General features: G+C 38.8%; 1 protein-coding gene across 7 annotated transcripts in view; it reads right to left on the bottom strand.

The window, feature by feature from the left end:
• LOC124859184 (serine/threonine-protein kinase VRK1-like) overlaps nt 1-13,526 on the bottom strand; it is a 38,305-nt gene extending 24,779 nt beyond the window's left edge. For 4 of the 7 annotated variants that reach the window (XR_007036028.1, XM_047351802.1, XM_047351798.1 and 1 more), the window contains exons 1-8: nt 13,234-13,406; nt 10,342-10,476; nt 10,183-10,238; nt 9,590-9,659; nt 8,806-8,893; nt 6,861-6,969; nt 6,558-6,650; nt 6,276-6,408 (exon numbers count right to left, since the gene is read on the bottom strand). Coding sequence is in view for 6 of the 7 variants with exons in the window: in XM_047351802.1 (XP_047207758.1) it covers nt 6,276-6,408; nt 6,558-6,650; nt 6,861-6,969; nt 8,806-8,893; nt 9,590-9,659; nt 10,183-10,238; nt 10,342-10,471 (679 nt within the window). In the remaining variant the exon portion in view is untranslated. The other 3 variants (XM_047351800.1, XM_047351803.1, XM_047351804.1) reach the window with 3 other exon arrangements.
• Nucleotides 13,527-25,535: the final 12,009 nt, after the last annotated feature.

Below are 25,535 nucleotides of genomic sequence, written 5' to 3'. Positions count from 1 at the left end.
TCCTAAGCAATCTACTGTATACACAAAGGCAAGATTTAAAGGGCTGAATGCTGTTCTCATAATGTGTTTTAACTTCAATTAACATGACCATTCTAATCAGCTTTGTGTGTGGACTTTAAATAACTGAGATATTAAGACTGGCAACAATTAATAACCAAACAGGTCAGTACAACAAAGATTTAAACAACCTAATGCCCAGATAAATTGTTGACATAAGGCCTGTGCAAGTTCCCATGCACCTAAGCTCCTACAACAAACCATGAGTGTGTTCTTTCATCTTATGGTGATTATATTTATGACTGCATGGATCTACATTTATGTGTGAGGTCTGTCAATACTTGGTGACCAAGTCCAGTAAGGTTGAGCCTGGGGAATTTTAGTAGCTCAATACAGTAAAGGCTGCCACATGTCTCGGGAGAAATTACCTATCGACTGGCTCTAGAAGAAGGGAGAAATCACCGGCCTGAGCTGCTGCCAGCATTGATCCTCCCCATTCAGCCAGCAGTCTGGTCCAAAGGGGAAGTGCGGCCACTTGCACACAGGATCAGATTATGAAGGTGGTAAACTGATTTTAAGTTGACATATTTGTGAAATTAAAGTACTGCGAGTTGGCGTAACCAAGTTGTCATTTGAGGACAGTAAGAAAACGAGTTCAGATACATAAATGTGTCTAAACCATAAACTTGTCTGTTTGCCCTAATCCAGGACTTCAATGGAACAAGCTGGTGAGTTTAAGAGTTGCTGGTTAAAAATGTTTAATAATGAAATACATGGCAGGCTGCACGTTGGCGCAGTTGGAAGCACTGTTGTTTTGCAGCAAGAAGGTCCTGGGTTCGACTCCTGACAGGGGGTCTTTCTTCTTGGGTTTCCTCCCACAGTCCAAAGACAAGCCTTTTAGGTTAAATGGACTCTCTAAATTGCCCTTAGGTGTGTGCATGATTGTATGTTGCCCTGCGATGGATTGGCGACCTGTCCAAGGTGTACCCCGCCTCTGGCCTATAGACTGCTGGAGATGGTCACCAGATTCCCCGCGACCCACTATGGAAGAAGCGGTATAGAAAATGTCCGACTGAAATACATGGCTACATCTTTAATTGCAAGGTTGGGTTCTAACTGATTGTTTCTACATGGTAAATCGAGAGAATTTATATAGCTCTTTTCCAGTCATACTGACCACTCAAAGCGCTTTACTAGAGCCACATTCACCCAATCACACTCACAAATGCACACAGATTCATATACCAATACACAGATTGCCTTGCCCAGGGGCACACCAAGGAAGCTGGAATGGAATCCACATTGCAGGATGATTACTTTTACCACTAAGCCACAGTTGCCTCTAAGACCTAGTCATGAGGGAATAGCTTAAGCAGACCTCCTTTTCCTGAGTTACATCCTTCAGCTCAGCTGGGGGATCCCCAGCCAGATGTGAGACATAATCTCTAAAGCGAGTTCTAGTCTGCCCAAAAACCTCTTCATGACTAGTCTTGTCTCAAACACCTCCCTAGAAGGGCAACCTTGCATGACACCCAAACGACTATAACTGGTTTCTAATTATGAAGAAAAGAAATAACTTCACTCTGAGCTCGTCTTTACTCAGTGTAGCATCAAGGAAGTTAATTTCAGCAGCTTAGGTGTTTTAGGTTCATTTGATACCGTAAGGATGAGTCGAAGTGATTTCTTCATTGTAAGGGTCTGGCAGTAATAAGTCTTCAGGTGGAAAGTGAAATCAACTCTGCTTTCATAATAATGTAATAACTCACAGCTAAAAAAGGGTCAGGGTGCTTTGAATAGCTTTTTGCCCTTTACTAAAAAAAGTATAACTCGAAAACTTTTTGTATAATTTTGTATTAAAATTTGTTAAATAATCTGAAACATTAAAGTGTGACAAAAAGCAAAAGCAGAATAAATCTGTAAGGTAGGAAATATTTTTTTACTGCACTGCACAAACCTGCTGTAAAAGAAAGACAAAGTGTCAACATATATTAGCTCCAAACAAGATACTGCCATAGACTCTTCTACTTGATCTTAATAACTCTGATAATAAGGGTCAGATCTGTTTGTCCTTGTGAATTTAAAGTATGTATTATGCCTGCATTACAGCGGGGCTCTCTATAGTGGTAAATGATTACAGAGTGACTTATTGCTTCTAAGAGCCTGTTGGAGCAGAATAAAGATGAAAAAAACACATGATACTGATACTGGAAAACGGTGTCCAATTCCCAGAGCAACATAATGGATTAACAATTAAAAAGATCAACAACTACATTAAACGTTGCTGCCCTCTGCGTTCGCTCTGGGCGCGATAACGCTGCTCATTATGCCGCTTTATGTGTCTGCTCTTCTTTATTTATGTATGTACTCTGCCCTCATATGAAGAATGGAAAAGGACAACAAAAAAAAGCATATGTGCGTATGTGCATGTACAGGTTTCACATGAAACTTGGAGAAAAACAATCCATAAATACATGACACAGGCAAAAATATATCCAACAGAATGGCTGTGTTCCCTACCAGCTTTAGACAGTAAGCTGAGAAAACGTTGGCCGTGCTGCCAATTATCTCCTATTGTTATTCAGATTCTCTTAAGCACAATGCTGTGTCGTGCTCTTAACCCCTCTGCCTTGCAGACTTGTTGTTTGGAGACGGTCATCAGTCCGCTGTCCGCCCACCAAATGGCACTAATTACACCGTTTAGCTCCGGGTACATAGGTCTGCCGTTAGCAGGATGTGTTCACCAAGGCTCATCATCAGCAACCTGACAACATCTTTGTGGGACTGAATGCCACTGGGTTGATGGGGGGGCATATATGGGTCTGGTTCTTGAACGTGTTCTGTTTGTGTCTTGGCAGGTTTTGCTAAGCAGGTTTTTTAATAGCTAGAATCTGACTCTATACTTTGAAGGTCTCAATTTTTAACTATTACGCAGGATTCTTATGGCTCCAATCCAAGAATATACTAAAACAGATGGAACCTTATTTTGTTTCCTTAAGATAATGATTTAAAAAATATCATTTCAGAGCCAGAAAATATAAACATTTTGAAAGCATTAAAGATCAAAACTGGCCTTTTTATTGTTTTTCAAAGGCAAATAAGAGGTGAGCAATTTTTTTTAAGCAATCAAAAGTAAATAGCTGGGAAAGACAGATTTCTTCTCAGCCACCAAAATCCCTCATCACTGAAAACACCTATTATTACCCCAAGAATATTTAGCAACTTGAATCTTGGAACACAAGTTTTATGCTACGGCTACTACTGGTTTAACGAGTGAGTAAACAGCCAGACCACAGAGGTGACTGGGCATGTTGTTAATAAACTTGATTTGACTTTTTATGCATTTCCTGTCAGTACAAAACATGTGCTGATGTATGCAGATTATCATGAAGCGATTTCTAGAGCTAAACCGCATGTTGTGAGAAAACTAACTGCATATGGAGTGCCTTTAAAACCCTGTGTAGGGTGCTGGTTTATTAGCTCCTGCTCTTAAACGACGTTTCTCCTGATGTTTCTCCAATCGGAACTTTGAGTCGCCTTTCGTTTTCACACTTTTAACACATTCTTCGATTTCTGACATGGGAATCAATATAACTGTAGTAAGTTACAAGCATGAACATTTGAAATGGAAATGTTGTAAAACTGATAATATATGCCCTTTGAAGAAGAGTCTTTTTACTGTCCTTCCCCTCCCAGCACAATATTATAACTGATGTGTTTTCCTTTTTGTAGTTTTTGCAGAGCTGAAATACTAATAGAAACCTTGAAATGGTAATTACTCCGTCAGAGTTTTGCAAACCCACAGTATTGAACTGCTGAGCGGTGGAGATGGTCGACATAAAGATCACAGAGGTTATCGGTAGCTCAGGTCTTGCGCTAATCAAACATCAAAGCCCTTAATTAATGGGTGGATGAATACAAGATGCAGGTTATGACTTCAGCTAATTAGGGAATTGTTGAACAGAGACAGAGCTGGGGAATTCAGTGGGGGGCATGGATGGGAAAATCAATGGTCAATGAGAGAAGGGAGGATGTAGGCAATTTGCCAGCTAATGTGTTCCCAATATCAGCTGGTTGAGGCAAAGGGCAAAAAGACCATTTTAAATGGACCAATGAAGCAAAGAATGTAAATAAACCTGGTTGTAGTAAAGGTACTGAAATAACAAGTCATTTATCCCTCATTAAAATAACCAGCCTGTTGTTGAGTCCGATATACAGCCCCCTGCCACCTTGACAAGCATCTGGGTAGATTAGTGTAAAAAGCCTCAAAATAATATAAGTCATTGAAGTAGCATTATCTTACACCGACAAATATAGCTTTCATTTTGAATACATTAAACAACTATTTATATTAAATAAATCAGAATTCTTTTAATTAATACTTTATTTTTCAAGCTGATCTAAATGTCTACAAACCTTTCATTGTGCTGGGGTAGCATGATGATGTGAAACACAGGTCTACTACTCTAAGCCATACTTGAAAATGGGAAAGACGAGAGAAAATGCTTTCTCAGTAAGAAACATGTCTTGATTTTCATATGTCAGGAAATGGCTGCAAGACAATAACTAGTCCCCTAAATTTGTCCATATCTACAGTCAGAGTAGTAATGAAAATGTTTCAGAGAATTGGAATTCTGATAAAAATGGCTGGACAAGAACCCACATTGAGGTTACCACCATGCACAGTGACAACAACAGCAAGAATGGAAACTTTTACAGTAGTCACAGATATAAAAAAGAGTAGAAGTTCACACTAACAGCCTGGTTTGTGTTTCATGATGAAAGACTGAGGATCACACACTTCAAACAGCTGGATCACAGTCTACAGCATTTATCGGACCATCTAAAGCAAACTGAACACATCAAACTCTCCTGGAAACTCTCATGAGGACAACAGTTTGAAGGAAAAACATATCAGTAGGTGGCACTATTAAAAGATATTATCTGAAATCAGACAGGCTATATTTTTGTTACACTCTCCTATAAAATAAAATGATGCAACTTAAAATAAGTGAAGTTTAACCCACAAGTGAATATGATTTGGAAAGTGTTTGACTGTATCCTGTGTTAAACTCATGTTGAGAGTTTGGAACCTTTATTTGAGGTTTCTTGTGGGTTTTGGAAAGACCGTCAATGTTGGCTGTAATCTAAAAATGTTGACAGTGGGCATAAGGAGGATGTGTGATGGTGTGGACCTATTTTTTCCAAAGACTCTGGGGACCATGTTAGGATGCATAGAATCATGAATTTGAAATATAAGGACATCTACCAGCTTTTTTCACGTATGGGGTTCCTCAAGGGCCCACTCTTGGTCCACTTATGTTCTACATACACATGTTGTCAATTGGTTTGATGATTCCTTGATCCATCCCCCCCTCAAAAACAATACTGCAATTCATATGCCATATGGCAACATCTCCCACATTTTTTCTGATGAAAAGAAAGTTCCTCACCTTCATTTCTTCCAAACATAAAAAAAATCCATTTGCTTTAACTTTTTTATCTCGAGTCTGGTTTACAGCTCTCCCAAAAAGCAGCAGCTTGACTTCTGAGAGGAGAGCACAAGTCAGACCACATCTAACTTCTCCTAACTTCAATGCACTAGCTCCCGTTCATTTTAGAATTGAGTTTAACATTGTATTGTTTCATTGTTTAAATCACTGAAAAGAAAAGCATCTACACACTCAAACATCAGGAGAACTAATAATTGTGGCAACAGGAGCTTTATTAAAAACCCATTAGAGTATGTGTAAAAGTGCATCAAAAATCAATGCAAACCACTAGGTGTAGATGAATGGGTGTATGTGAGAAACTTGTAGGTGTGTTGCTGTAACAATCAATTTAGAAACGGTTTTATTTGAGAAAAACTTGAATTTCATCGGAAATCTTTTGTAATTTAAAACACAAATAATTCGGTGTCATTTAAAACAAAACCAGAACATGTTTTTTGAAATTAGGTTTACAGTCTCAAGGACATTGACAAAAAATGTACCACCTAAGATTAAAACCGAATGTTTTGTGTTCATCAAAGTGGTTCAACTAAACATTGTCATCTGGATTTGTCACACTGCAACCTTTGATCAGTCCAATCTTTATGGTTCTTTCTTTTTGCATCTTCTTCTCTACAAGTATAAAATGACATTGGATTTTTTGTGGACCTTCAATTAATTCTAGAAGAGCCTGCTAAAGCAAATATTGTCTTCTGACAGTATTCACCGGGTCTGGCCAAGGAGAAGACAGGTTTTAGGTTTTTGTCTAGTGGCACTAATTAGATGGCTCACCAACTCCTTTGTGGGCATCAAGGCTGGTGTACTCAATTGTTCCGTTGTGGCCCTTCTTGGGGTTTTCCTTGTATTCTTTATGGACTCCATCTGGACAGTATCTATAGGAGAGCCCATAGTCTGCAAGATAAACCTGGAGAAGGCAACAGGACATGGACACCTGAGAATTACAATGTTCACTTCCAACTTGGTACGTTTAGACAGAACCTTGAAGAAAGCAAACAGCTGAGAATTATTATCAATACTACGAGGATGCATAAGACTTGTAGCTATGTGACTAACCTGCTCTGGGTCTCTGTAACCCAACATGAGGTTGGCAGCTTTGATGTCTGCATGGACATACTCGTTTTCATGAATATACTCCAGGACATCTACCTGACACAGAAACAAAAACCCCAACAACAAGTTGCGATCAAAGATAACTGAATGCACACGTCTGAAGAAACAGTTAGCATTTGGCGGTTAAACTGGCCTTTTCCAGTGGTTTCCAGCCAAGATCTTGGCACTTAAGACCCATGCTTTATTACTCCAACACTAAAGAACAACAAAAAGTACAGAATCATGATATGATTACAGGTCCCTCACCAATCTCTGACCAAGCTGGAGCACAGTGGTCTTCTTCAGTCGGCCTCCATTGCCCTCACAGACTTTCTGAAGGTCACTTCCCAGCCGGTCCATGGCCATGAAACGATACCTGAGTGAGAGAAGAATCAGACTAACTACCAATGGCAACTATGTTTCAACAGTAAAGTTCTGCTTAAACCTACTAATATAAACAGAGGATCTTGACGTCCTTGTAATGTTACGTACAATAAACATTTCCCTCCAAACAAAAGAATGAACTAAAGTTCTCTACATACAAATAAAACATCATCAAATTTTTGCAGAAGTTAAACAAATACATAAAAAAACTATTTAGACACAGGGACTATATTATGATTTTATTATGAGGAAATGTGTCTATAAAATCTATTTTTGGCATTTTGTTACTTTCTAAGTTGAAAATAAAAAGATCTGAGCACCATGTCTGTGAGAGTTTCTGGACATCCATGTCATTTACTTCTAATGTCAGTCAGTCATTTTCTACAGCTTCTTCCACAGAGGGTCTAAGCATCTCCAGCGGTCTAAGGGCGGAAGGCGGGGTTCACCCTGGACAGGTCGCCAGTCCATCGCAGTATTTCTAATGTCGTTTAATGATTTATTTGAGCTGTAATGGTTTTGAAAAACAAAAATTGGGTGTGCAAGTTTGAATTTATTGTGGATTATCTCTGATCCGCACAAGGTCAAAATAACACATACAGGTTCAAATATGATAATATTTGGTTAAATGCTCCTTAGCAAGCTGCACCTCAGCTGCTCTCCATCAATAAACTGCTACAATTCTGGCTGGATATTAGACCATTCCTCTTGAGAATTCAACTTTATTTAAAGAGTTCCCTAAAAAAGTATTGATGTATTAACCCTAACCCCAGCATTATGTCACCACTGCTGTGCCCGACTGCTTCTATTGTGTTCTTTGGTTGAAAAATTTCCCCTCGATTCTTCTAAACCTAATAACTTTATGTCTTTGGGATAATTGTCAGACTCGAACCACCGATTGTATCAAGGTTTCAACAATCTGACCCCAACTGACACCCTCAGTTGAAAGGAATTGCTAGATGTTTAAGAACAACCCAGGAGTCAAGGTGAGGTTTTCAAAATGAAGAACACTACACCGCCTTTTAAGCATAGCAGTGGTAGCATCTTGATGCTTCCTGCCAGAGGTACTAGCACATTGCACAAAGATGGTGTAATAAAGATGGACGACCAGCATCAAGTTCTTCAACTTTACGTCAAAAAAAGGTAAATGGCTGAAATGTTTCAAATAAATCATTACATTTTGACCATTAAAATGGCATTCAAGCCCATGATGAGTGGATGTAAACATCTGACCAAGACTCAAGCTGCTCTGGATGCATTTCTGATCTTTTTATGGTGCTCTGTAATTCTTTCACATACAGTTCTGGAAAAAATAAGAAAGCCTTCCAAAGTTTTTAAGTTTCGCTGATTGTACTAGTTATAGGTACCTTTTAGAATAAAATGAAAATGTTTGATTTTTCCACATAGTACCGACAACATAACAATATAAAGCAGAGAAACAAGTTCATATTCATTTTTATACAATACCAATGTAATATCTTGGGATAAATTCAGAAATCAAAATTGGAATAATTCAGATTTTCCATCACAGATTGCACACCTCTTGGCACGCTCTCCACCAGTCATCACATTGTTGAAGGGTTCAGATGATCCCCTACTTAGTACATCATTAAGTGGAACGATGCATGTTTGTGTTGGACGTCAACAGACACTGTCAAGGAAAAGCTGTCATACATGTAGATATGCCAATTTCTTAATAAAAAGAAAAGTGTTTTCATCTGAATAATTGCTTTGTTGTTTTGAAAGAAAGACATTTTGCAGTAGGTTTGTAAAAAACTGGTTCATCCTTTGATTTAGTGAATATTGTTGATTTGTTTATTGTGTTATCTACCGGAGGTCCTTATATTCAGCCAGTCCTGATCCCCAGTATGTCGGGATACCCAGAAAATCCAGCTTCTTGCCTCTCTTCCATTTCTGCACTGAAAGAATAACAAAGGAGGAGTAAATATACGTGTGTGTAAATTCACGTTTCTGTTACCACACTCTAGAAAGTCTGAAATCATAGCAGGAAGCCCAGTCTTAAGGAAATAGCTGCCAACTAGAACCTTTATCCACTTGTCTTTTTCCCAGCAATTTTAGAATGGTATGATCTTCCATCTATGCCCCATGCCTCCATTTTCTGAGCTCTTTTAATAGTGTTTGACAAAAATGTGAACTTTATAAAAAAGTTAAATATTTTTCTCAAGCAACAGATCTGTCCTTGCATGTATAAAAATACGTGCACATAAACACCAGGCTGAAGAGTACACAACACAACCATAACCACACGAAAAGGCCACAGACAAAGCGGTGGGCCTGGCTCAGAGGCTTGATGGCGGCTGGCCTGACTGGCTTTCAACCAGGCTGGCAGGTGGTCAGGGGCTCAGCGGAGGCCCAGGCGTCATTATATGTGAGTGCCTTTCTCTCCTTTGCTCCTCTCCAAACGAAGGCATTGGAGAACTCAGACAAGCGTAGAGAGGAGGCCCCAACTGCCACTGGGGTGCGTGTTTGCTTTGGTTTGTTATTAATTACTATGTGCCAGGCAGCGAAACCTCTGTGTCTGCAGCCACTTCATCAGTCAAACACACTCGCGCCCCTGTGGGCTGCTAGGACACAGGACAGGTTGTGCTACTCACTGCTCTCTGGTTTGGCTGCTCTCTGGTAGAACTTGAGCTCGGAGAACAAGGGGCCATTATCATGGTACTCCTGGATGCACAAACACAGTGTTGGCCAATTCTTCATTACAAGTTAAAGACTACATAACTCACAGTGGCCGTTTCAAGTCATAGTTTGAATCTTAACAAATAAGACACATTCTTTCTATGCCCAATCTGTGCAGGGTCGCTGGAGGGTTAGCTTATAAACAATGTCTCAACCTTTAATGGCCTCATGGACCACTGAATATTTTACAAAGGAAAGAGTATGGTACAACTTTAAGCTAATCTACCATGAGATTTTTATTTATTAAACCTTTATTTAGCCAGAGAAAAGACCCACTGAGATCAAGATCTCTTTCAAAAGAGTGACCTGGTCAAGAAAGGCACCACACGATTTCTAAAAGTGACTGAGTCAAGTCATGTTTTGTAAGGCTGAAACTTAGAAAGAGGAAATGAAATACTGTATTTTATCAGTGCTATATTAATTCCATAATCATGATAACTCATTTCTGGTTGTACCAGCAGACAGCTATAGTTTAACAAAGGATCAGACTGACTCTCTGTGTACTCACCACTTTTATGACAAAGTCTGCGTCCGATGATACGGGCCTGCTTACATCCTGGGAGGCTTATCGATAAAAAATGGATGAAAACAATCAAGAATAACAATAAACTGAAGATGAAAGCCTGTATGCATGTTTGCATTTTCATATAAGCGGTGTAACCATTACCCAGATAAATCAGCCCAAAGCCTCCTTGACCAATGATTTTTCCCAGCCTCCATTTCTTTTTCTCAGCATCCACCAGTATGAAGCCATCTGGGAGAGGTTTGGGCAAGGTCTGCTTTCTTGGGGGTGCCATTACAGCTGAAGAAGTTTTAAACAAAAACTCTGAATGTTAGACAATCTTACTCCATCCTGGTCGTGACAAAAACTACATTTTCAGGGTTTTATATACCAAAAAAGAAAAAAAAATGATTTGTTCTAATAAGGTCTTACAGTCTTAAGTTAGAAACAGTAATCAACAACACATATTACGGTGTATCATTATCTGTTTATGAAAGCTAAATCAAAATGCAGAACTAGTGCCTGAAAAATTAAGGCACAAAAACACAATGGGAGTTGAGAGAGAAAGTAGAGGTCTTGATTCAGTTATTTTCAACAAGTATGACCATATGCCAAGACAAAAAGACATCAGCAATAACCTGAGAAAAGCAAGCAACATCCCTGCAAATTCTCCCCAAATTCAACATTTCTCAGAGAATTTGCAAAAACCTGAAGACCTACAACTCAGACTCTAACTCCCTCAGATGGCACATTAAATTTTAAAGCTGATCACAGAAAAAGACCCTATTTAGTCATGGTGAACGCACTCAAAACATGCTGAGAAAGGTACAGATACATGGTATGGGACACATGTCTCTGTATTAATTTGGCAGCCTGGAGGCAATCCGTCATTAGATTCCAACATCAAATAAGCCAAGAGTAATTACCCAGAAGGCCACCAGTTAAAAAATAAATAAATACAATTGTATTAAAATCAGCACCACTCTCAGCTAATCTAAAACAATTAAACAGCTATCTAAAATACTTAAACTAAAATACCTTCAGTTTAAGTTTTAACAAACCCTCTGTTGGTATCCACCTCAATAAAAAGGTGCAGTTTCACCAGTTGGTGGACACCAATTCACTGTATGGGTGTTTTCTTTGTAGTGTGTAGTTTGATTGAATTAGCTGATGTGAAAATATTGTAAAATGACTCATGCAAAGCACACCATGTCTCTATAGGTGAAATGTCCAGTCACGTTTCCACGGTGCTTTGTGTGTGGGCTAATAATGGTGTGTGGAGCAGCTGACAGTTGGAAGGGAGCTGTCAAATGGTTTTATTACGGTGAGGCTGTTATGGGTCAAAATATTAGTGTCTGTGCACTTATGCTGAGAATTTTAAACTCGCATTATTTATTCATTTTCTCTCTAATGTCATGTCTGTTATGCTAGAACATCAGGCTTATAAAGAATTTGAAGTTGAAATAATAAATAATGTGACTTGGGAAAATCTCGAGCATGTTGACGCTTTTACTGATCCCACGTATGCGATACAAGCCCAGAGGTGACACAGCTTTCTCTGTTGCTGGTTCAAAACTGTGGAATGACTTGCCACTACATGTCAGGCAGGCTGCCTCTCACTGTTTTTAAGTTTCGTTTTAAAACACACTTTTATTCCCTGGCCTTCGACCCAGTGTGAGTTTTTCTTCACTTCATTGTGTTTTCATTATCCTAGTTATAGCAATAGCTTTTTTTTTTTTTACCTCTGCTGATTTATGTATTTTATTCTGTGTCCTCTACTTGTTTGTTTTATTATTCGGCACTTTGGTTGGCCTTGTTGTTGTTTTAATGTGCTTTATAAATAAAGTGGTATGGTGTGTTCATCTCTGAATAATAACCGGGTACAACTGATGATGCTTCTGCAATCTGTGATGCTTCAGAAACATCGGTAGATCAGTTGATGTCGTGTTTGTTGCCCACATGAGAGGCCAAGGAGTGATGTGACCATTTGCCTGTGAACGGGGTAACTGATCTAATGGCTGAGGACAGATTTTAATAAGAGATGTGAATGGTTGTTGCTAGGCCTGTCTAATTACACCTGCATCCATCAGGTCTGGTTTATTTGGTGTGGTTGAAGAAGAGAGCCTCATTTATCTAAACAGAGAAAAATGGCAGCATTACTTAAATATATAAAAGGTGCAACTGAATGAACCAGAGAACTTCAGTAAAAATAATCTTTACACAGTTTTTTTACACAGCGGCAAACTACAATAAATTTCATAACAAGGCAAAAAGGTCCATTTCATATGCAGTTATATTGGATCTTATTCGGTCGTATTTGGATCAGTCCAATTCATTCCAATCACAAAGTCACACACAGATATTTTACATACAGAGCTACTTGATCCTAACAATAATAGATAATAATTAAGGTCAATTGATCACATCATGTTGATGGGTAATAAGTTGTTGACAGATGACCAGCTGACTCTGCTGCAGCAGGACAGCAAATCAGAAACCCCTAAGGCCAACTGTCAAGCATGGAGGTGGAGGGGTGGTGATTTGGGCTTGTTTTGCCACCATTGAACATGAGCATCTTGCATTCAATGAGTTGAATATGAACCTGTGTTTACCTAAATATTTTAGAGTCGAATGTAAAGCAAGAGTGAAGTTATTTAGAACAAGCCTACCGAGCGTTATTGTTGCTAAAGTTGGTTGTACAGGCTGTTAAGTGATGGGGTGAACAATGTCTCATCTTAACTAAAAAACAAAACTGATACAGCAAACATGGGGAAACGTCTCTATCTATCATATGACTTCCCCTAAAGACGCATTTTAGGAAGAAAAGCCAGTTTCATTGGTTTTAAACGCTAACGTCAGTGATTGGGTCAGAAAGGCAGCCCATTGTTTGCAATATAAAACAACTGGGTTAACGGTTTTAACGGTTCAGCTGAGTTTAAAGTTTGATCATGTCGACCACTATTCACCATGATGGTTCAGATATAGAAACACGCTGAAAACAGATTAAAGTTAAACGTGGCTAAAGTAGAACCCATGGAGCTCTGGAAAATGACTCACTTGTTGAAGTTTGAAAACACCTCCGCAGGCTGTAGAGCCCAAACAGCGATGGTTTCGCGTATTCTTTAGGACCCCAACGACAATTCAGTGTAACAAAGGTCTTCTTTAAATGTTATTCGTCAAGCATTCACTGACGGTCAGGGTAAGAGAGAAAGGAAAATGAAAACATTTGTACTTACCGGAAGTTGTCCCTCCCACTGCACCGCACAGCCAATCGCGAATAACTACCGGTTTCTCAAGGACCAATAGCGTTTGTAGAGAGACTTTCCATGTTTTCTATAAGCCAGAGTTCACTATGAAATCAATCAAATTCTCTGTAGATATAGTCTTTAACCTCTAGTATAAAAACGTTTTCCATTTTTTTAATTTCCTTTACTATTTTGTTTTAAGTTGTTATTTAAATCTTGCTAAAAACAAAGTTTGAATTCTAAGTTATATCATAATATGAGGCAATTTGTTATTTAAATGCCTGTTTATGCCAACATGTAGTTCACCTTTTTAGTTTCTTTGATTGAATAATTTCAATAGGTGTTAGTGTCAGGTCTCCACACCAAGGTTAAAGGAGTTTCCTTCTTTCCAGGACTGAGCATTAATACGTTTAAGCACCTTTTATTTAAAAAGCTGGTGCTGAGTGTCAGGGCTGTAAAAAACTGCCTGCTGCCTTACAAATTCTCTATTAGCTTTTGGTGTTTTTTACATCCTTAAAGTTTTTTAGATCATCAAGAAAATGTATTTCCTGCGAATGACAACCTGAGTAAATGCAAAATGTAGTTTTCAAATGATGTCTGCATTCATGTACAGAAATCAGTATGGTCCTGTGTGAAAAGTGATCACTCCCAAAGCCTAATAACGGATTGTGCCCACCTTAACAGAAACTATTGCTATCAACCATTTGTAATAACTGGCAACAACACTTTTACATTGCAATGGCAAAACCCTTATTTGGTTTTGAGTTTTTTTTTTTTTCTTTCAGAGCCATTCAGAGGTGTATTTCACTTCATTTTCTTGCTGATTAACACAACTGTGCTTGAGCTTAATGGTGTGAATTGATGGCCTTACCTTCTCCTTTAGGATTTTCAGCTAGAGAGCAGAACTAAATGTTCTGTTGTCTACAGCACATTTTCCAGGTCCTGATGGAGCAAATCAGCCACAGACTATCACACTGCCACTGTTTTACTGTTAACATGACAGTTTCTTTTCTGTTATTTTAGTGACAGTTTGGAACTCTCTCATGGATGCAAACATTTCTTTCATATTGTTGAATCACCAACACTGACCTTAACTGAACTGTCTAAAGACATGAAAGTCTGAATTTCTATAGATGACATTTTTGTGACCTCTTGGAGCTTAATTATTAGTTTAATTCCACTGGCTTCCTCTTTGCGACAGGAACCTTTCAGACTTTATTTTCTACAAAGCCCTACATGGGCTGGCCCTTGCTCATCTGAAGGACCTTCTATCCCACTCTACCCCAACTAGAAGACTCAGATCTACTAACTTAGATGCTACTGCATGCCCCACAAACCAAAACCAAGAACAGGTCTGGCCTTGCTTTTACAGTGGCAGGACCCAGTCTCGGTAACAATTTATTGATACAGATAATGAATGCACAGATAAAAGTAAAAAAAAACAACCTCCTAGACAACCTGTCATTTTTTCTTTGGCTTTCAATTCCAGCAAAGGTTTGACATCCTTATATAAGCCTTATATAGCCTACTTCATGGTTTCAGACAGGTTCTGTTTAAGCAATGTCTAGATTCTATAGGCCAGACAATAATTAGGTCTGGGTGTGGCTTATAAAGTAAAAAAACAAACAAAAAAACAATAATGGGGTTATTCACAGTTAAGTCATGAATCAACAAGTGGATTGGGATTGATTACTTTTTCACTTAGTGTCAGGTTGTTTTGTTAGCTTTTTCTCCCTGAAAAACTGAAACCATTCTTTGAAACTAATTTTATGTTTACAGATGTTGCTGATGTCACATATGTTTTGATGATCAAATGCATTAGCGTGGCAAATATGAAAAACATATGTAAGGTTGCAAATACACAGCACTATATCAGTTCCAGTTTACAGAAGCTAATTTTTATTTTTGAACACAGAAAGTGAAATTCCCTTTTACAGAAATACTCAAAATAGTCAATAAAAAGGCAGCTTGTGTTTGTGGAAACAAGCAGTAAAATGGAACAGGAGGAGGTGCCGCATTGTTACATTGGATTGGACCTTCAACACCGCCTCTTGTATACTACTTATTCAACCTGGTTACACAGATCAATACCAGTTTGTTTTCAGGAACTCAGGCGTCCCTGTTGGAACTCGGTTTGATCTCCGTTTTGCTGAACAACATGGTCAATACCTCGACCGGCTAATAGACACAGGAGGGGAGAGCAGAAGGCAATGCTGAAACCTGCTAGAGATGGACGCAAACTCACTCATCTCTCTCTTTACTCAGAGCTCTCAGTCAGAAACGTTTCATTTTGATGAAAGGAGAGACAAAAATTCCCGTCAGCATGCACCTGCAGCAAGGCTGTCGATCTGCTGATACTCTCAGGGCCTAATTTAGGTCTCAGGGTTTCAGTTATGAAAAGAAGAAAATAAATCATCACTGCATGAACATCAGGAAGGCACGATAAAAACTAGGTGGAACTGGAGCTGCTCTTCAGTGAAGATCAGCCCTGAGTCATGTGTTGTGTTTGTCTGAAGATCAATGAGCAACACTTACAATGAATGTGTCCTAATTACCGTGCTAAAGAGCCAATACCTTACCTTAAAACCTACTATTTGCAGAGCCAGCATAAGGTGGTTACAGAATGCTTTTAATTTCATACCTATTTTCAAACAGCTCCATTAAGATACGTTTCTACCTAGGTATTTTTTGTACCTTAGCTCAGTTTGCTTTACATATCATTGGGAATACTGTAGTTAACCTCTGATTACAAATTTTCTGTTCTGTGGTTATAAATTAAACCTCATCCCTTGACTTTGATGGAGTTTTTAGTTTTAACATAATTTGCTCCTCTAAGATCTGTATTTAAGGGGAACGCATGTAAAATTGATCTTGTATATAGAAACTATCGGAAATAGGCAATCCAGAATGTTTAATACACAACGAAAAGCATAACATCAGAAATCAGCATGAGTTTTAAAATATTACCTCAGAGAACATTGTTGTGAAAAGTGTCATTCCCTTAGAGATGTCCTGTTTTTTATCACTCTTAAATGCTCGAGACATGCAGTTCTCAACTTATTTCATTCATCAAGGGAAATAGCTTTTCAAAATACCCTTACTGTATCAGAAGATATAATCACCCCTGCCCACTTGTTGAATCCTGACATGGTAAAACTAGGATCCATTAGAGGACTTCAAGACCAACACCCGTGTTGACAAAAAAAACAGTCTCACATTTACCCAAAAAACATCCTGATGATCCCTAAGACTTTTTTAAAAATAGCCTCTAGATTGATGCAACATAAACTGACCATTTTGGAATGAATGCATCCTGTTACATTTGGTGTTAAACTAAATTAACACAGAATTTCAGAAAAATACATCAAATCAGCAGTTAGACAGGGTGGGAGTAGTGTGATATTCTGCTTTACTACTTCAAGACTTGCTGTAATTGATAGAACAATGAATTTCCCACTCCAATGCAAACTCCTGAAAGAGAATGTTTAGCCTTCATTTGTGACATTGATCAAAACATACCAGCAAGTCCACCTCTGACAGGCAACTAAATGAAGGTTTTCCGGTGGCCTAGTCCAAGTCACAACTTAAATCTAATCAAAATGCTGTGATGTTCATGTTGGAAATCCTTAAATGTGTCTCAAATATAACAATTCAGCAAAAAAGACCCATGCCAGTTGTTATAAACGTTATATGACAGTTGTTGCCACCAAGGGTGACCCAACCAGTTTTGGTGTTCAGGGGACAATTAATTGTTCTCTAGGGCCAGGTTAGGTTGGATAAATTACACATACATACATATTTACTGTGGTTATGTTATGACTTATATAACAATTGACTCAATCTAAATCATATATGTAAGTGTGACCAAAAAAAAGCAACAACAGAAGAAATCTGTACGTGGGCACTTTCATGATCTTGTACTTGTTCTAGCCTAATTGTGAAGCGCTTTGGTTAGCAGCTCCATGATTTTGATTTAATTCTGCTTTGAAGGATCACTGCTACTTTAAACTCCATCACTACATACTGACTCATTTAAGCTGGTGCCAGTCGTGTCCAGTAAACCAGAACGGCTTATTTATGACAAGGTTGCTGCATTCCAAGATCTCATCCATTGGATCTATATCTAAAAACCTAAAGTGGAGATCACTTTTATATATACCAAGTATTAAAGTCATTATATCAACTCTGTTACATTGACATTAACCATTTCTAGCAATCTTAAAGTATTACTGTTTCGGCTTGTCCCATTAAGTAGAAGTTCATATCTTCTACTTAGCTTTAAAACACGAGTTACACAATTATTTAGCAGCATCCGCCTTTGAGTAAAACATTGCTTGATGTAAAATATTTGCTCCAATGGATTTAAAAAGAGAAAATGCTGTCGACTTTATTGGGAGCAGGAAATGTTAAACGGCTGAATAAACTCTTTGTTCTTCTGTAGGACACAGCTGTACACCCCACAGATCCAGAAGTCAACCATGTTAACTTCATTGACTTCTTGGTGTCACTTTGATCCAGGTTTTGACCCTCACCTCCTTCCATCTCCACTCTCCCCTCTTCCAGTATATCTTTTTCGACCTCTCTTTTGTTGCTCTGATTCTGCCACCTCTCACACAGGGTAATTGTTGTGTGGGTTTGGCAGCTCTTGCTGAATGACACTGCAGCATGTCCTCCCGCCACCTCTCATAGACACCAATCTCAGATCTCTGACACCAATCTCAGCGAGGGCGCGACACCATTTGGTGTAACTGGCCCTTGTGAAGGAGACAGCATAATTGTCCTAATTAGGACGAGGGGAGACGATCCGGGCGGTCGCGGCTCTGACCCAACCCGGTCTAAGTCCATATGGTGGGAGGTTGATAATGAGCTGGTTAATGTGGTGTGTCCATCCGGAGGAAATGCTCAGTATGAATGGCATGCCAGAAAGATTGACGAGTTTTTAAGCTTTTTGCCATCTTTTCTTTCTCAAACTGTCACATAAACTCCCAAATTTTAGATTTTCTCCCCAATAAAAACAGAATTTACTGATTCTGCATATGTCTTTAATTACATTTAACAGCCATACCTGATAGCACACTAGCGGGAGTTACATTTTAGCAGTAATTAAGGACATCTTACCCCCTTATCAAAAACGACATTCTCAAACTGTTCCATTTTATGAATGATTTGTTTTTTTGGCCTTAACTTTCTTGGCTCCCATCTGCAGCTGTGTCAATATTTCATGCTTTATCTTTGTTCCCTTTATGAATATGAGATGTAGTGCCAGTTCACATGAAAGTATTACAAATCTAATAGCCAGTAATGAGATGCTGTTTCACTGTTATTGGGCATGGGTTGTGTCTATTCTAGTGTGTGTGTGTGTGTGTGTGTGTGTGTGTGTGTGTGTGTGTGTGTGTGTGTATTTTGTGCACGATTTGATGCTAATAAAACTATACTTTCTGCTCCAGGGAGCAAACACTGACCAGGATTCAGATTAGGCTTTAATGGCTCCTAGGCCTGAGGCTAAATTGAAATGTAAAACCCCAAACCAAACATCATTTGGTTCTTGCAGTTCTTGATGTGGCCCAGCAAAGTGGAAATTGGAGACATGTTGCTGTTTAACTGTGATTTACTTTATTTTATGCTAATATTGACACGCTCTAAAGGGGCTCCATGCATGTCTGGATTTATGACTGTTCGTTTCGGTTAATCTGCATCCACTTAGCAGCTTCTTCCCTGTGAATTCAAATGTTTAAGCACATACAGTGCCTGGCAAAAGTATTTAGACCACTGGAATTCTTTTGCATTTCTTCACTTTACGACCACTAATTTCAATACATTTTTTTGGGATTTGTTGTGATAGATCAACATATAGTAGTCTATAATTGTGCAGTAGAAAGAACAGAATACATGGTTTTAAAAACATTTTACAAATTAATTTGGAAAGTGAATCGTGCCATATGCATTTAGTCTCCTTTACTATGACACCCCTAAATAAAATTCTGTGAATTGTTTTAATGTGGAGGGCAGACCAGTCACCTGGTCAGATGACATCAACTTTTTGGTCTGCATCCAAAATGTGGCAGATACTTCACACTGGGCATCACCCTAAACACACTATCATCACATTGATGGTGGTGGCTGTATTATGTTGTGGGTATGCTTACACCAAAGCTTTGAGGAGTTTATACTTGTCAAGACTCCAGCATGCAGCCTAAGGAGGATGAAGGATGTGTAGAAAATTAATGAAATTGCACAACTTTTGTTGCAACTTTTGTTGCAACATATAAAGCAATTGTTTCATTCTAGTCTAGTGAGCTCAGAGATGCACCATTAACAACCAGAATAAATCAAAGATGCAATGAAATCACGATGTACTGTATCTTATCCAACTTCTCAAATTTAAACCAGACATCATATGAATGTTGATTAGACTGATTCCTGATTCATAAATGAGAGATTCTAGACTATTTCATCCCAGAAGAAATCTTTTCTTTTAGAGAACACTTTTATGTTTCTGTAAATGCTACACAGCGTAACCCAATCAGCAGGTATCCTGGTGTGCAGAACATAGGAAGGACAGGTTTTTTAATGGTTTTAATGGATCATCTTTGGGATGTGGATGAACGGGAGCTTCATATCATGGAATTGGAGCAATTTGTGGAAACTGTGTGATGAAAATCTGTGAGGAATGTTTTTTTTACACCTTACTTAATCCATGCCTCAAATAGGTAAAACAGTTCTGCAGGCAAAAGGGTCCATCCCAGCACAAACAAGGTGTACCTAATAAAGTGGCCACTCAGTTTATGTGCCCTAGCTATCCTAGAGCAACATTGATTTTATGTGATTTAAAACATTGGTTTTAGGGACTTTATTACAGAAGCCTTTATTAATTATTTTTATCTATAGATCTGTTTTATATCCCATATACTGTGCCTACTGTAGCATTTCACTCAATAAAGCACCCACACACGATGTCAGTAATCTCTAAGAACATTAGTTTGATGCTTATACCCTCTGTTGGTTTCTTTCCAGCAAAGCAGGAGCTTCAAATGTTAAAAGTCAGAACTACTGATAGAGTATAGGCATGAAACAGGATGTAATGATGTAGTGGCAGAGTTCCTCATGCAACTTATTAACATTTTCTTTTATTGGTCCATAGGGATCTTAGCAGTCATAAATCAAGCAAAACGCCCGGCAACACTAATTTTGTCTTTAATTGTAACAATGTGCCGTGATTCATGTTCTAATTGCTCCTGAGGGGGGTTTTAGCTGATGATTCAGAAATTATTCTGCACAACACAGGGTAGAAAATGTAAATAGATTTTAAACCTTGATCCAGTAACAAATATCCAGTTAACCTGACATGAAAGACCCATATTTGTGTCAGTGCTTCATATATTAAATCTCTTTTCTTTAACTGGTTGGCACATAACATTTTATGCACTGTATAAAAGTAATTATTCTCACTGTCTGACCAGATTGTTCCTGTTTTAGGCCCATTATGAATACCAAACGTATTTCTCTTTGCTAAGTGTCTAATTAATTAGAGGGAGATTTGTATTTCCCTTTTTCAAATTCAGAAGTTTACACACACTGAGAATAGCATCTCTTTAAACAGTTTCGGAAAGCCCAGATGATGATAACATGGCTTTGTAAGCTTCTCATAGGTTAATTTAAAACCTTTGAGTTAAATGGAGGTACACATGTGACCTTCTGAAGTCTAATTGGTCTTTGGTACAATGTTTATGTCTCTGAAGATGTCACGTCCATCTGTTCAAACAATTATATGCAAGTATAAAAGCTTTCACATTGTTCAGGAGGGAGATGAGATATGCATCCCAAAATGTGTTTTGGTGTGAAATGTGTGTATTAACCTCGAACAGAAGTAAAACACCTTGTGAATATTGCCAGCTGAAGCCAGCAGTTTTTAAAATCTGGCCACTCAGTGAGGAAGAAGCCAGTACTCCAAAAACAACACAAGAAAGCCAGATTACATTTTGTAGAACCTTCAAAGGCAATGCCCTCATTTTTTGAAGAAATGTCCTGTTCTCTGATGAAACAAAATTTGAAAAAGAAATCAATTGATTCAACTCGACAGGTGAATACCTTCAGAAGTGTTGCATCACATTTCATGTATGACACAGCTTAACTTTGGAGGTTGAAGTGGTTAGATGGATCATCTGTTAGAGAATCTGAAACCTGTTCACATGTTTTTGCTTCACCTGAACCAGCTTCATAAACACCTCATTTACGAGATGGGCTGCTGGGCTGCTGGGCTGCTGGGCTGCTGGCCTGCAAGCCGTTCGCTCTAACGAGACTCACCTACTTTACTTCCACTAAGCTTCCAAAATACACCACCTTTTCTAAGAAAAAAAACAACAACAAAGAAGCACTTCTGGCAGGGAAGAGGGTATTGATCTGTTCTATATGCAAACTAGAGCTTCACAAACAAATAACACTTTGCTTTTCTTTTGATTCATCCCAAGTTCCACCCCACAAATCGCTGAGACCTCAATAAACAATAAACTTCTGATACAAAAGAATCCCTTATGTTGATCTCAAAGTTTTTCTTCAATTTAAGCATGCATGTGAATGTGTGTTGTGCATGTGTGTATATGCAGACTATAGGGGATGTAGAGATCCAGCCCCACTGTTCCCCCACCTGGGGATCTTAACTAGCTCCGAGAGTGCGGTCATACGGTTTGCAGGTACTGCAGGCCAATTACACGGCTATCATTTGCCGGAGACTACCTTTTGTCTTTGATGTTGTTCCTCAAACAACAATACCTCCCTTCTTTTCATCCCCCACTGGTACTTGCAAAGTGTTAATTATCAAGGCAATTACCATCTGCATCCAAACCACTGCTTCCCAAATGCTGGTTTGGATGCTGATTTGGGTCACACACAGTTCTACCAAGGACTTGTCTTCAGATAGAAAGTGTGGTGTGATATCAAATGATAAACAAGAGCGGCTTTCTCTTCTGTTGATTATGTGAAAAGGTTAACAATTTGGGTAAGAACAGGCTCTGCAGATGGTACGTTTAGGGTTTCCGATCAGTGTTAGTGGATCACAGAAAAGCTCTTAGAAAGAAAGAATATATTGAATGTACATACCTTAACTTTATTATTGGTCTGAGGTTAGTTGCTTTCATGCTAAAGATGCGATAGCCTCACTTAGGAGTGTTTTTATTCATTGTCAGGTGAGAAGATATTTGAACTTTATTTCAAACACTTTTACTTTTCAGGGAGTTTCTTACATGTCTCTTCAGATGGTTCACAGCACTAAGCAAAAAGGTCAACACTAAAGTAGTTGAAACCAGTTAATTACAACAATCTGGCATTAGGAAGACAAATACAAGGCTCCCACACTGAAACAGTATTTTTCTTTTGAGTTACCATGTTATGATACCAAACTAATATAGCGCCTTTCCAGTCATACCGACCACTCAAAGCACTTTACACTGGAGCCACATTTATCCAACTGAACTCACTTGTACACCGATATGCAGATTGGTAAGTGCCATGTTGGAGGAAGCTGGAATCGAACCCACGACTACTCTTCCCACTATCACAGTCACATAAGTACCACACCATTCCGTACTGTACAATACCATACCATACCATATTAGCTTTATTTATGAACCCCTTTAAAATACACCATAATTCAAAAACTGATATACAGTACAGACCAAAAGTTTGGATACACCTTCTCATTCAAAGAGTTTTCTTTATTTTCATGACTCTGAATGTTGTAGCGTCACACTGAAGGCATCAAAACTATGAATTAACACATGTGGAATTATATACTGAACAAAAAAGTGTGAAACAACTGAAAATATGTCTTATATTCTAGGTTCTTCAAAGTAGCCACCTTTTGCTTTGATTACTGCTCCGTACACTCTTGGTATTCTGTTGATGAGCTTCAAGAGGTAGTCACCTGAAATGGTTTTCACTTCACAGGTGTGCCCTATAAGGTTTAATAAGTGGGATTTCAAGCCTTATAAATGGGGTTGCGACCATCGGTTGTGTTGTGCAGGAGATGGATACAGTACACAGCTGATAGTCCTACTGAATAGACTGTTAGAATTTGTATTATGGCAAGAAAAAAGCAGCTAAGTAAAGGAAAATGAGTGGCCATCATTAATTTAAGAAATGAAGGTCAGTCAATCCAAACAATTGGGAAAACTTTGAAAATGTCCCCAAGTGCAGTCGCAAAAACCATCAACCACTACAAAGAAAGTGGCTCACATGAGGACCGCCCCAGGAAAGGAAGACCAAGAGTCACCTCTGCTGCGGACAATAAGTTCATCCGAGTCACCAGCCTCAGAAATCGCAGGTTAACAGCAGCTCAGCTTAGAGAACAGGTCAATGCCACACAGAGTTCTAGCAGCAGACACATCTCTAGAACAACTGTTAAGAGGAGACTGTGTGAATCAGGCCTTCATGGTAAAATAGCTGCTAGGAAACCACTGCTGAGGACAGGCAACAAGCAGAAGAGACTTGTTTGGGCTAAAGAACACAAGGAATGGACATTAGACAAGTGGAAATCTGTGCTTTGGTCGGATGAGTCCAAGTTTGAGATCTTTGGTTCCAACCACCGTGTCTTTGTGCGGCGCAGAAGAGGTGAACGGATGGACTCTACATGCCTGGTTCCCACCGTGAAGCATGGAGGAGGAGGTGTGATGGTGTGGGGGTGCTTTGCTGGTGACACTGTTGGGGATTTATTCAAAATTGAAGGCATACTGAATCAGCATGGCTACGACAGCATCTTGCAGCGGCATGCTATTCCATCCGGTTTGTGTTTAGTTGGACCATCATTTATTTTTCAACAGGACAATGACCCCAAACACACCTCCAGGCTGTGTAAGGGCTATTTGACCAAGAAGGAGAGTGATGGGGGTGCTGCGCCAGATGACCTGGCCTCCACAGTCACCAGACCTGAACCCAATCGAGGTGGTTTGGGGTGAGCTGGACTGCAGAGTGAAGGCAAAAGGGCCAACAAGTGCTAAGCATCTCTGGGAACTCCTTCAAGACTGTTGGAAAACCATTTCAGGTGACTACCTCTTGAAGCTCATCAACAGAATACCAAGAGTGTGCGTAGCAGTAATCAAAGCAAAAGGTGGCTACTTTGAAGAACCTAGAATATAAGACATATCTTCAGTTGTTTCAAACTTTTTTGTTCAGTATATAATTCCACATGTGTTAATTCATAGTTTTGATGCCTTCAGTGTGACGCTACAATATTCATAGTCACGAGAATGAGAAGGTGTGTCCAAACATTTGGTCAGTACTGTACATATACAAAAGAAATAAACAATTAAAATTTAAATATGTTAGAAACAGTCAACCCCTCTAAACATTTCAAAAGCTAAATAGGAACAGTGGATCTGAAGAAGATTTTTAAATTCAGAAATAGAGACATGTCTGAGAAGAGAGGCCAGATTATTTCAGAATTTAGGAGCAGCTACAGTGAAAGCACAGACACATCTCAAGTTCAATTACCTTTATCAGCATCAGCTTTCTCAGCATCCCCAGCTTAGTAATCATTACATTAAACAGAGGAGGGCAACTTGAGTCCTCTAGGTCGGGTTTGCTGATCTACTGCTGCAACAACTCTTGTAGCATCAAATGTGAGGCACCACAGAAGAAATGGTCAAAGCAATTGAGAAAGACTGGAAATCAAATGTCAGATTGAACCATTGTCCATACAGTGTGCAATAACATCGGAGACAGCATCCAATATCAAGTGACCTACATAGCAAAGGTATCAGTTGAAACTCCTAAACAGTCATAACTAGTAGACAAAAAAAGATTTAATCATTATAACAAAAGCTTAAGGAAGAGTTGGGTCAACAAAACTGTACTTTTTTGGTCTTCAAGAATGCATTTTGCGGTATCACTTTGTTTAAAAAGTAAGCAATGATGTTGATGTATATGAAAATCTGAGCCTTTGATAATCACTATTGAGACAAAAGATCTTGTATAATAAAAAAGCTATTAATATTGTATTTCAGAGAAAGAACTAATCCTCTCTAATAAATAGCTGGTTAAACTGAGTTATGCTTGGCTTAGTTCCATTACAAATTACAGACACACAATCGCACGCACTCACTTTGTCATATTGATGCCAAA

The sequence above is a fragment of the Girardinichthys multiradiatus genome, chromosome 22 (genome assembly GCF_021462225.1).
Source record: "Girardinichthys multiradiatus isolate DD_20200921_A chromosome 22, DD_fGirMul_XY1, whole genome shotgun sequence".
Classification (NCBI taxonomy): Eukaryota; Metazoa; Chordata; class Actinopteri; order Cyprinodontiformes; family Goodeidae; genus Girardinichthys; species Girardinichthys multiradiatus.
Note: the sequence above shows the minus strand (reverse complement) of the source record. Positions and strands in the feature narration are given on the sequence as shown.